The following is a 12,248-nucleotide window of genomic DNA, read 5'->3' as shown; positions in this document are numbered from 1 at the left end:
GCAAGGTTCAACCTGATATTACCGTGATCTCTCTAGGAACTCTTCCAGTTGCCTCAGCCTCCTCTGGTGGTCCAGCACCTCTTCATCCTCCCCCATCCTTCTGTCCTCCTCTTCCTCATCACTCCTTCTGTCCATCCCAGCTATCTTCCTGGTGGGAGTCCTACCTGTATCACCCATGAAATGCACTCTCTTTGGAGCTGTCTCTTCATCTCTTCCAGCATCCCTGGGGGGTCTGATAGGTTGGGTCTGAAGTCTCTGTCCTGGAAATCTATCTTCTTCCAGAGGAGGTTGAGCAACACCCTGAGACACACGAAGATAAGGATCTACAGGCTGTGGTTCGTCAGTTGGTATTGTTGCAGCTGATGTAACTGGTGCCTCCACTGCATCAGAATAAGTGGGAACTCTCCTGCTGGGTAGAGTAGTGTGGATATCACTGACATCTCTGTGGGCTGCAGTAGGAGTTCTTGTGACAGAGATGGGGATGGCTATAGAGGGGGGAACTGTGGAGATCCTCCTCAGGTCTGATGTGTCGTCTGGCCTTGTTGTTACAGCAGGGAGGATTGGTGTGGGAATGGTAGAAGGTGTAACACTTGTGGTTGCCAGTGGAGGAACATAGGCAGATGTGACTGGTACTGCACTGGGAACTGTGGCTGGTTGAGTTGCTGCTGGTTTACTGTACGTGTCATCAAGTCCTGACAAGGGTAAAATTTCAACAGTTAAAGGGAAAACCAAATGGGTTCATCTTCTCTTTCAACAGAACAAAATACAATCTATCTTTTATGCAATTTAGAGCATCAATAAAGGTTAGACATCCAGGTAATGGGATACACAAGGAAACTGTACAGTTACTCAACAGACTGGATACATGTATATATAATTTACAGATACAATAATTCATGTACTACTGACTTGTTGAGGTAGGTTTGACTGGTGAACCTTTAGTAGGTGGACTGTGCCTGTGTACATATCTGCTGTCTCCCAGCTCTATCAGGTCATCTGTGGACCCCTCCTCCAGACTGTCCTGTGCCGGGGCTGCAGACACTGTGGCAGGGGGGACAGGTCTCTCTGTCCTGGAGAAGGGGAGAATCAGCAGGGCTGAGTATCTCAAACTTATCAAGTACTGGTACCAGGGCCTGAGATACTGGATGCATACCATCCACTTTTGTACACCTCCTAGTAAATTACTTGATACTTTTATGTTATGCACCCAAAATACTATCAGTTGTGCACCTAATTTTTTTAGGTGAGTACACCTATTCACTGTATACAGTTACAGCAGTTTACACGTACATGACATGTATGTTGTAGCTTGTGCACTTAACGTGCAAACATTTTACAAGCACACTAGTACAGAGCCCCAATGGTTACATGTAGAATCATGAAATATTTCTTATCCTGGAAGGATTTGAATATTACTTGTCCAGCAAATGACTCATCATCATACTACAATGTATCAATGATGGGATAGTAAGAAATAGTTTGAACAACTAAAATGTACCTATGAAAAGTGCCCAACTCTTCATCCAGTACATCTGTGATGATGGACTGGCCCTGTCTGGAGAAGGCATACGGGTCCTGGGGTGCACCCTCAAGCTCATCTAGGGGAGACAGGGAAATACAATATGGGAAATTACAATGTATAATTATTGTCTGTCGAGGTGACAATCTAGGACAACTACAGAGGGCAATAAAGATGAATAACCTATAGTTCTCAACAAGTGTACTACACATGACTACAGGTTGTAGCATTTTTTGTTAACAGGTGGCATCCAATGGCTTACTGGTTACTATTACTAGGTTAGCAGACACAAGATTGAGAGGTCATGGGTTCGATACCTGGCATTTTGGGCAAAACCGTATGCCTTTGGGGGACACTTCACATGACTTTCCTCACTCCACCCAGGTGTAAGATGGGTACCTGACTTCCGTTGGAGAGGTGGTGCATGAAAGGTGTGAGATGGGCTCCAACATCACATACCAAACCTTAGACTATGTACCTGTACACAAGAAAAAACAGCACCATTCTCCTACCTTCTTGTTCAGATTCACTTTCGATCTCCTCTGCCAGGTACTCGAACAGACCTTCAAATATCTCCAGCAGGTTCCTGATGCTCTCCGTGTCGCCTGAGACCACGCCCTCCCCCGTGATGTGGGACAGGTTCACGTGGAGGTAGTCCAGGGCCAGGGAGTCAATCACACTCTGGACGTTGTGGATGTGGTCTTCCTTAGTCAGAGGGTCCACTATACAGTCTTAACACAAGAATTGCCAACATGAAGGACTCATATAAAGTTCATGCTTAATGTAACAGTACTGCATGTGTAGATTTAGTAACTTGAGTGCATGTTTACTTTTGGCTTCCTAAAATCTATGGTAACTTTGAAGAAAACGTAAATTACTGAACTGGTCTGCAGCATATTAGATTGGAAGGTAAAAATTATCTGCAAAAAAAGATTTACTTTTACAGAACATATACTTGTGACCTTAACTTACCCGGTGGTTTGTCTCCAAGTATCCCTTCATACAGACTGACCAGCAGATGACCATCACAGTCGGTCAGCTGTCTGACCCTCAGCAGGACATGTACCTTCTTCAACAGGCTGTTGGCAAGTTCTATCCATTCTGTGTGCAAATAAATATATCGCTGTCAGAAATGTTCGTCTTCAACATGTCCAGTGTCGGATATAAATGATAAATGGGTAATCTTCGCAATAGACTGTTTCAATTATCAATTTATTACAAAATGTCCCATTGGATCTTTTGCTTTAAAGCTCACTAATAGTTGTAGAGATAAACGTTTTAAGATCATCTCATTTAAATGTCAACATGGACAACTATTAAATAATTTTTTATATAAAATTTTCACATGTTCATCAGATTCTACAATAACAGCACTCGAACATCTAGAGAATGAAAGTACCATTTAGCTCCATATATACACACCTTCATCTGCACCAGAGGCCACCGAACTTGATGAGTCAGAATCCATGGCAACCTTAAGAGAAAAACAACAATCAGGCCATGATCAGAAACGGGAAAATTAGAATCGCATTATTGCATTATACATGGCGATGTGATACTGAACATAGTTCCTGCAGTCGACGTTTTATTACAAGGTACAGGTGAAATTTCTAGTAATACTTTCAAATTGAGCCCAATAATACTGTTGATAAAGAAGGGTCCCCCTTAGCTACCCGCAGAAAGTCACAACATTGTTACGAATGCCTAGCCTGGGTCATACTTCTTCTTTTCTAGTAGTTTGATGGACGACTTTTGCAGCGAGAGTGTGTCAGTGGGCATTTTGAACCCTATAAAGAGATCATTACTTTTGTTTACATTTGGCCTATTGAGTATTCTAACTGACCTGTCTAGTCAAGGCTGCACAATGGAATCTGCAAACATATACATGTATAATTTTATTCAGAAGGCATCAGTGTTCAGAAAATATATAGAAAGGGATGTACATGTATGTTGATGTATTTTCAAATCAACCATACACTGTCTTGGGACAGGTAAAACAATTGCCAGAGGCAGTATTAATGCATTGCTGTAGACATTTACATCCAAAACTTGCAATTGACAAAGGGCCAATTGTGTGTGTAGCGCAGAGGTGACCCATGGGGCATGCCAGGTCTTACCAAAATACCTCAGAAGGCACAAACCTTTGGGCAATTTTTCATGTCCAATTAAAATATATGACAGAAGCTGTTTGGTAACATTTTGGGGGGCGTATTTTTCAAGAGTGTTCTTCACCTGACAACACCGTGAGCTTGTCCTCTCTCCTTCTATATAAAGGTAGGACATTTCTCTTTAAGAATAATTTCTAATAGTAACTGCAAGTAGTGATGAATGTTGCTGAGTATATACAGAGATACATTCAGAGGAGGTAAGGCCTGTTGCTGCAAAGATGCAGGTACTGGTATATGCCTGGCATTCGCAAGACTTGTCATGGGGGTGAGCAGTATTCTAGTCTGCCTGAATTTTTTTCTGTCATCTCAATTTTTTCATGTCAAGTGCCAATGAAAAGCAATCCCTTTCCCAATGACGGGAAGACGTCTGACACTGGCTAGAACACTGGGGCAGTCACAATTCTTTCTCTAAAGACGTCTTTCTCCAGACATCCAATTGTCTCCCATATATCCAAACAAGTAGAGGGGATTAAAGACTGCAGGATGTTGTCTGCAAGCTTAGGGCAGAATGATCGTAAATGAACTCATGTGTGCACGGTTGTTCAAAGGGAGCTGAGTCCTGCATCTGGGTGTGGTTCTGACACCCAGAGTAGTCTTCATTCTTCTAGACTAGTTAAGCTTATTTATCTCCTCTATTTAATATTCTCAAAAAGAAATCTAAGTAAGAAAACATGACATTTCTGTAAACACAGTTATTCTAAAAATACTGGGTGGAAAAAAATGTTGTGGAGGCAACTGGTTTGTAAGTAATGGGAGTGACCAGATTATTAATCACAGTCAGTGCATCTGCTATGTTTAATTGGGTGAACCACCCAATGGCATAAACCTACAATGAGATCATCACATGACAATCTGTCAAGTGTTAATGTAATTCTGGCTTCACCACCACGTTTGTATAGAACTATCACTTCTACTGCAAGATACGTATCCCATATGAAGCTATCTAATGAGTTTCCTTGTGCAGGAAGAGGTGCTTCTTGAAACATACTTAGGCTGTCAATCACTATAATAGGCTGCCAACTTCTCCACCCATGGATTTACTGTGGACTGCTAGAGCCAAAGGGCCAGCTAGCATGCATGACTAATTAATTAGTAGTTCCCCTGATGAACCCCTGAGATGAAGATAAGAGGGCCCATCTTGCTGGCCCAGCAATGGTGATTAATGACCAGGACTTACTGGGCACCCATAGTGGACTTTGGCCGACTTTAGACTGATGATGGTATATAGGATCACACGACCATCATTGTGGGCGACGGCTGGCTTTAGACACATGACCAGGAAGTGTAGGGGACACCCGCAGCGCAGAATAGCACGCCGCGCGCCAATTCAAAATGGACAGAGAACCCCTTTTTTGGCATGCTGCAGCAGATTGTTTTTATTCTGCTTTTAACTTGTTGTCTTGTGGATGAGTCGCCGAGTTTGTGCCCAGCAAAGAAGGGGTATGTACTGAACGGGGCAATACTTCAGGTATACACACAGCAGGCAAGACAATATGCTAGCAATACCTGAGTTATGCTAAGTTGATCACATTGAAAGAGTGCACATGCATGGTTGGCAATGTAGTGTAGTACACTGTGCAGAGCAGAAAGATCAAATAACTTATATTAAGATAAGATTCATGACCAGTGATTATTCATTGGTTTAAACTTAAAGTTTGTAAACAACAACTGAATACCAACTGTGCCTGCTCCTTGTTTTTGTTCAGGTTTAGACAAAGTTCACCTGTGGCAGTCCTCTGCCAAAATTAGCAAGGAAGATGAAGCTGACAATCAGCATCTTCCTGTTTCTGGGACTACTGTGGGTAGTACATGCAGGTGAGAATTTGTGCATATGTTGAGTTTGGAATCACATCTCTGATTCCTATAACTTATATAAGTATTACAACATTTCAATTTCTACAAGTTGATGTTCCCAACCTGTCAGAGAATATATATAATTATATACATGTACTTCTTTTTATAATCAAGTATAATCTATCCTACAACATTCTAGATCTGTGGTGAATAGTTATAAGTCTGAACAAATAAAGTCAGTCACAGTACTGAATATACACTGGTCAGTATATAGAACTTCAGTGGCTGCAGCTGTCCATTGGATCTTTGAGCTCTTGTACCTAATATCAATAATACAATACTTGTACTCATTTAATAGTATTGTATATGACATTCTAAGGCAGCAGCGATGGACAATTGTCTTTTACAAAAAATAAATAAAGTGACCATGACATCATTGTATCTTTAAATAATATTACAAAACCCATCCCGCTGTTGCCCAGGTACTGTAACTGTTATTAAACATGCCTGGATTTCCTTTGTCACCCAGGCTATCCTCGGCTTCATTTCGCTGGGAACTTCCTTGCCGACACCCCAACTCTCAACAATGACCCTGTCAACTTCAACATCAACACCTTTAATGCAAGCCGGAATCCACCATGCTACATCAACTACACCGGGGATTGTGACTGGAACCCAAATGGCAGTGGTGACTTCCGGTTTGTCAACTGTTCTGTCACCAAAGTCTGCTACAAGGACGGGAAGTGCTCCCAAGGTGACCCTCTGGTCGGCAAACGAATCATCGGTGAGATGTTATTTGTCGGAAGTTGTCGGGAGAAACTTCACTGACAGTGGGACTACACTTAAGTCGAGTAGTACTGTCGGGAGTTCTCTTTACACGGCGTTCCTGCTGAGTCCCGAAAAGCTGTGTATAAAGTGGGTCTAAGCCACTGGACACATTTTACACCTGTGCAGAACTACTCATGTAGTCCAGTTGCCTTTGGGTCTTTGTATAACTGTATAAGGTGCGGGACTTAAGTCCTCTCATGATTAATCATCATTAATCATCCAGTAGGGCCGCCTTCCGGATCCCTCCCTGAATCAGATGTCAACTTCTTCCCCTCATGACTGGGTCAGCAGGGGTTGTCCTCTATAAGGCCCAATTTATACAGATTTTCAGCCAGACAGCCACTGTCGGGACGCCGTTGTCGGAAGGTCTTTAAACACATGGCCCAAAAGTCCCCAAGAAACATGATCCAACTCATCAAGTTCGTCAACCCCTGCCGCTACAGCTGTTGTTTTCCTGCACACTTTTGTATGCAAGGCATAGGTCGCAGACGGCAGACTTTCCTTCAATCTGATCTGATCAAGTTTGCGGATGTTACCCTAAAACTTTGTGGGAAATTTATAGGGCTTACAGTATATTAGACACATGAATAGCGAGACGCAACGTCTACAGTAGCTAGTATTCTACCCGTAGCTTGATTGTTTGCGGCCTGTACAATAGGCTATATGGACTGACGTAAACTCATCGTCACCAGCACACAATATTACCGTATCCCTAGGAGACAGAAAAAGCAGTATGTAGTTACATGAATAGCCCAAACTAATGTTCAAACAGAGTGCCAAACAATAAATATGGCGAAACTTCTTGGCGAAATACGGAAATTTGCATATAACCACTGACCTACATTTGTTCCCGCTGTTGGGAGCTCTTTATTATAAACACTTTTAAGTTGTCCGGGAGTCAACGTCCCACGCACTGAGCTGTCGTACGACTACTATGGAACTGTTGCGAGATTTTCTTCCACTGTCACTGAGTGTCAGGGAAAAGATCATAAAATTCCTCTCTACGCGGAAAAAAGCTAACCCCGCTGTCGGCAGTCCTGACATCTGCAGTTCCGCTGTCGCGAAAAACTGTGAATAAATTGGGCCTTAGACCTGGCTCTTCCTGCCCGTCTTAGCCACGATGTGCTATACTAATTATCTTAGTAATCAAGACAATCCATCTTAGCCTCTTGGATTTCTATACGTACTTGTATAAGACAAACACACGCGCACACACACACAGACACACACACACACACACATAAGAACGCCAAAGAAAACATAACCTTCCTGGCAAAGGTAATTATGGATAAAATGAATATACTGTATGATGTATGCAATCAAGTTCTCGCGTATATATGATTTCTTCTTGATTCATTCCTATAACTTTTCAAAGCAATTTTCTTTTAACAGGAAGTGACGACACTGTGGCAGGCAAGATAGTAGACCTGGACCCTTTCATCGAGTTAGTAACCACACAGCTGTGGGGCCTGGTTGTCGGGGTAGAGGATGCTTTTCAAGGCAAGTTCAAGACAAACACAGTAATGGACATATGGCAACGATGTAAGAAGCCTTGGTGTCCTGGGGACCCTAGGCCTGGAAGATCTGGTTACTGGAGCTCCATCCTAACAGATGTGACATGGATGGATGTGGATATAGGCTCCACATTTATCAACGAGCTTAGGTATAGTCAGCAAGGCAATGGCATCTTAAACATCAAGTTCACTGTAGATCTGATGCAGGAAGACTCTAGGAGGCCTAACTATACCCTTGGACGGGTTGTTGGAACCATTTCGGCTGTGGATGGCAGTCTGGATCCAGAGCAATATATACCTGAGTTCAACAGAATGATGTGGTGGCAGGGTCCTCAGTGGCTCTCACCAAACGTGCCGCGAGAATCACCAGAGAACAGTACCTACTGGAATGCACCGTTTTATGTGGACGATGTGAGCAAGAAAGTCGTTGTGGACCTCAGCAACAGTCTACCAACCAACCTGGAGGGCGACCTTCTTGACCAAGGCTCTCTCTTCCTTGTTGTTCTTCATCAGCAACCCTCGTCTTTAACAATCGTGGAAGGAAGGATCATGGACTGTAACACTCTCCTGGCACCATGTTGCACTAATTTGGGACGCATTCCATATACTAACCCAGGGTTTTTATTGAAGAACTCGGGTATAGCAACTTTTTGCTTGAGACCACTAGCGCAAAAGTATCCACTGATGATCGTGAGAGAGGAGAAAGTCTCCTGTCCGGATTCTGAGGATTGTCCAAAACAGTGCACACCCATCCTTGTTGAGCGCCAAGATGGACTGTACATTGGTCCAGCAGGAGATCGTGTTTTCCGAATTCCACAGCCTAAAACTGAAAATCCTCCCTCAAAACCTCACGGTGCAGGTGGTATTTCGTGTTGGTCGTCAAAAGTATTTGCTACACAATTCGGGAAACCAAAAGCAGGTGTTGGGCTGAGTATACAACCATATGATAGACAGAACACAGGGGAGCCTGCAGATGTAATAGATATCATTCGTGTTGACTGCAGTGGATATGCCAAGCCTAATAAAACAAACGCGTACGGCATAGCAGCTTTTACTTTCGTGAATTACGAAGGAGGTCTTGACTGTAGCCGCCGACCACCTAATAGACCTGCATACTTGCTTGGCCAGTTGTACATCTACAAAATGACCTTGTCTGGTGACAATTCTTTCCCTCCCAACCTCCTGACATCAACACATCTATACTGTAAGATCAACAAGAAAGAAAACTACACTTGGGACGAAGATATCTACCCGATTCTCAAACTGTATGAGAACCTTTACCCTGTTATGAAACCACTTTTCAATTTGGCCTCCAAAGATGAAGTACAAGCCAATTCCGATCACTTGCATTACGCTATGAGTCTACCCATAGAGAGTCCAAACCACATGCCTGTCACCCGTGATCTCTCCCCAGCAAAGAGAGACATGATCCTGGAGTGGCTAAAACCAAGTGAAGAAACCCCAGACACTGCTCAAGATCTAGAGATCAATAACCAACTGGAAGTCATATTACCGTTTCTCCGTACAGCTCTTACGCTTGAATGGGCGACAATCCCTCCTTACCTGAGCGCCTACTACAGCATCAAGGACGGCTACAACAAGGAAATTGCAATGCTTCTGAAGAGTATTGTTATAGAGGAGATGACACACTTGTCGATGGTGGCAAATATCCTTAATTTTCTTGGAGAAGCCCCAAACTTTACAAACCAAACACTGTGGCCCAAGTATCCAGGTAAGCTTCCCGGAGGGGTCATGCCGAATCTAACTGTGGGATTGGCGAGGTTCTCTAAACAAGTCACCCATGATGTCTTCATGGGTATAGAGACGCCAGAATGTGACCCTGATCTTCTGGAAGTGCACAGGTTACTCTGGCAAATTCCTCCTCGAGTACGCCCTGCTGAGATTCCACAACAATGCCAAAACATTGATAACAATGCCAATTGTGACCCATTATCGGTAAACATATTGCAAAAGTGCACTGAGTCAAACTACAATATGAGTACAATCGGTGCTCTCTATATCCACAGAATCTTATGCCCCATGATCTACCTATACATGTCACATCCAGGAGTCTTTGCCCCAAAAAAGGAAAACCTGGATAAACAGGTGCCCATACCATTTTGCGTTCTTGACATCTGCTCAGCAATAGAGGGGATCAAGTACATCATCGGGGAGGGCGAGGGTGGAGACCCATGCAATCCCTTCTTCGAAGAAGAGCTCAGCCACTACTACAAGTTTAAGGAGATCTGGAAGGGGAAACAACTAGTTGCTGCCGTTGGAAATTCCTCCCAATCCTGCACTTCAGGAAGCTGTGACAACAACCCAGACGACCAGTCCCCTGATACAGACCCTTTCACCCCATGTAACGATGTACATTGTTCAAAGAATTACACTTTCACTGGTCCAATCATACCGTTTAACGAAGAAGGAGTGTGGCCGACCCTTCCGAACCCCAGCACCTCGCACTACCCACCGGGATCGAGGGCTCGCATTCTGTCTGACAGCTTTAACCTGAAGTACACCAACCTGATGACCTGTCTGCACGAGACTTTCAACGGCAATCCTGGTCAGTTCAGCCAGTGTTACGCACTCATGACATCACTGACTGTAGACGCCAAGAGACTCGTTCAGACGAATCTGACCGCCACAGACGATGTATATGGTGCCCCGACTTTCGAGTGGTACTCTCGAGATGGAAACAATTAAGTCTTTAAAAAAAACACCACCAAAATGGAGTTGGTAATTCCAAGACCAACAGCATCCTGCATTGTTTTGTACTGTATATCATACCTAAAAGTTCTGTCTACATGTATATCTATCAAACAAATTATCCAAATACTAGAACCATTTTTTCAGACAATCCTTTAAAAAGCTAGTTGGTAGAATGCTTTTGCCAAACATGAAAAATTTCATGTCTGAAATTAGCATAAAATTTACAATATGCTGCTGCATTATAAAAAGGGCAATTTTTTTAGTACTCTGTAATGAAATCGAGAATTTAGTCATATGTTTAACATGCTCAACTTTATTTAATACATTTTGCTGTAAACAAGACGATTTAGATTAGTTATTGTATCAGTTAATGTCTTTCCTAGTGTGCAGGTAAACTTAAATCCATATATATACAATCATGTATTATGTAAAAAAAGTTTTAGAAGAACACATGGCTATTGACACACCGGGTGTGGATATAAAAAATTTTTGTCTTTTATATCCACACCCGGTGTGTCAATTTAGCCAGGGTGGTTTTAGAAATTATATACATTATCCAAGTTTCCAACACATTGAGATATCTCCAAAAAAGGCCATTTGCGTTTTATACATGGTCAATATATCAATATGCAACACGCTAAAAAGTTTATACTCTAGAGCAATTACGCTTGTACTTAGTATAAATTTGGGTTAATTAATTAATACAAATGTACTTAGTAATATGGGTATGTTCTGAAGCATCGATCAAGATGGTGGCCTTATGGCAGTAGCTACATTGGACTATGATTGTAATTGTAGCTGTCTGACCCTCAGCAGGACGTATACCTTCTTCAACAGGCTGTTCTATCCATTCTGTGAATAAATAACATCATCGCTCTCAGAAAGGTCTGTCTTCAACCAGTGTCCCCTGTCAGGTGTAAATGATAAACGGGTAGAGGTACATTGTAGATAACTGCAGGGCTCGAAATCCCTTTTTTTAGGTACATGCAAATATAATTGCACATTGGCAAAAATTTTAGGTGCAATTTGAAAACTTTATGTGCAAAATTATAAGACTGTCTTTTGGTAGAGATACTAGAGAATATGATCAACTCATAATAATTCATGGGAATGAGGATCCTATTTACATGATCAGGGGAATAATGTATTATTTGTCAGTCATAAGGATTAACATCATTTTGCGAAGGTATGAGATTGTGGAACTCTAGTCTATTTACCTTCGCCAAGAAGGTTATGTTTTTAGAGGCGTTCGTGTACATGTATGTGTGTGTGTGTGTGTGTGTGTGTGTGTGTCTGTAAACACAATAACTTGAGAAGGCTTACATGTATATGGATTGTCATGATATTTGGTATGTGGGTAGGTCTTGATGAGACCTCAAAATGATTAGATTTTGGGCCCTCTGGCAGCTTGTTACGGTACTGCAGCTGAACGTCCGGTTTTGACATCTCATTACCTAGACATGCTAGGGTCATGAAACTTGGATGGTAGATAGCTCTTGTGCTGGGGAAGAAATGACGTGAGTTTGGGCCCTCTAGCTATAGTGGCTTAAATTGTAACTGCCTGGGGCTTTTTTTTTTCAAAATATTCAAAAGAGGACAAGAACCAGTTGACCGATCGTCATGATTTTTGGTAAGGCCTAACAAAATAAATGTTGTGTTTCCTATTACAGTCCAGAAAAAATTAGGGTCGGTAGGTAGGGATTCACTTTTTTT

At 42.5% G+C, this 12,248-nt stretch overlaps 2 protein-coding genes across 2 annotated transcripts in view; one reads left to right on the top strand and one right to left on the bottom strand.

The window, feature by feature from the left end:
• Positions 1-12,248, bottom strand: part of LOC109484781 (centrosomal protein of 95 kDa-like) — a 31,126-nt gene that overhangs the window by 5,136 nt on the left and 13,742 nt on the right. Inside the window, exons 2-7 of the mRNA XM_019788148.1 lie at positions 2,942-2,993; positions 2,492-2,620; positions 2,032-2,250; positions 1,499-1,598; positions 910-1,070; positions 23-692 (exon numbers count right to left, since the gene is read on the bottom strand). Coding sequence (XP_019643707.1) covers positions 23-692; positions 910-1,070; positions 1,499-1,598; positions 2,032-2,250; positions 2,492-2,620; positions 2,942-2,987 — 1,325 coding nt within the window. The 5' untranslated portion in view covers positions 2,988-2,993. The remainder of the gene's footprint in view (positions 1-22; positions 693-909; positions 1,071-1,498; positions 1,599-2,031; positions 2,251-2,491; positions 2,621-2,941; positions 2,994-12,248) is intronic.
• On the top strand, positions 3,906-10,529 carry LOC109482127. Its single transcript, XM_019784825.1, has 4 exons — positions 3,906-3,911; positions 5,400-5,502; positions 6,011-6,265; positions 7,702-10,529. Exons 1-4 carry the CDS (start codon positions 3,906-3,908, stop codon positions 10,527-10,529), a joined length of 3,192 nt encoding a protein of 1,063 aa, XP_019640384.1.

The sequence above is a fragment of the Branchiostoma belcheri genome, unplaced genomic scaffold (assembly GCF_001625305.1).
Source record: "Branchiostoma belcheri isolate BF01 breed outbred unplaced genomic scaffold, Haploidv18h27 scaffold11, whole genome shotgun sequence".
Classification (NCBI taxonomy): Eukaryota; Metazoa; Chordata; class Leptocardii; order Amphioxiformes; family Branchiostomatidae; genus Branchiostoma; species Branchiostoma belcheri.
The sequence above is the reverse complement of the archived record's forward strand: the minus strand, read 5'-3'. Positions and strand labels throughout refer to the sequence as shown.

Coding starts and splice junctions, on each gene's coding strand:
- LOC109482127 (XM_019784825.1), top strand. Junction 5,503..6,010: donor ACTGTGGGTAGTACATGCAG/GTGAGAATTTGT, acceptor TTTGTCACCCAG/GCTATCCTCGGCTTCATTTC. Junction 6,266..7,701: donor GGTCGGCAAACGAATCATCG/GTGAGATGTTAT, acceptor TTCTTTTAACAG/GAAGTGACGACACTGTGGCA.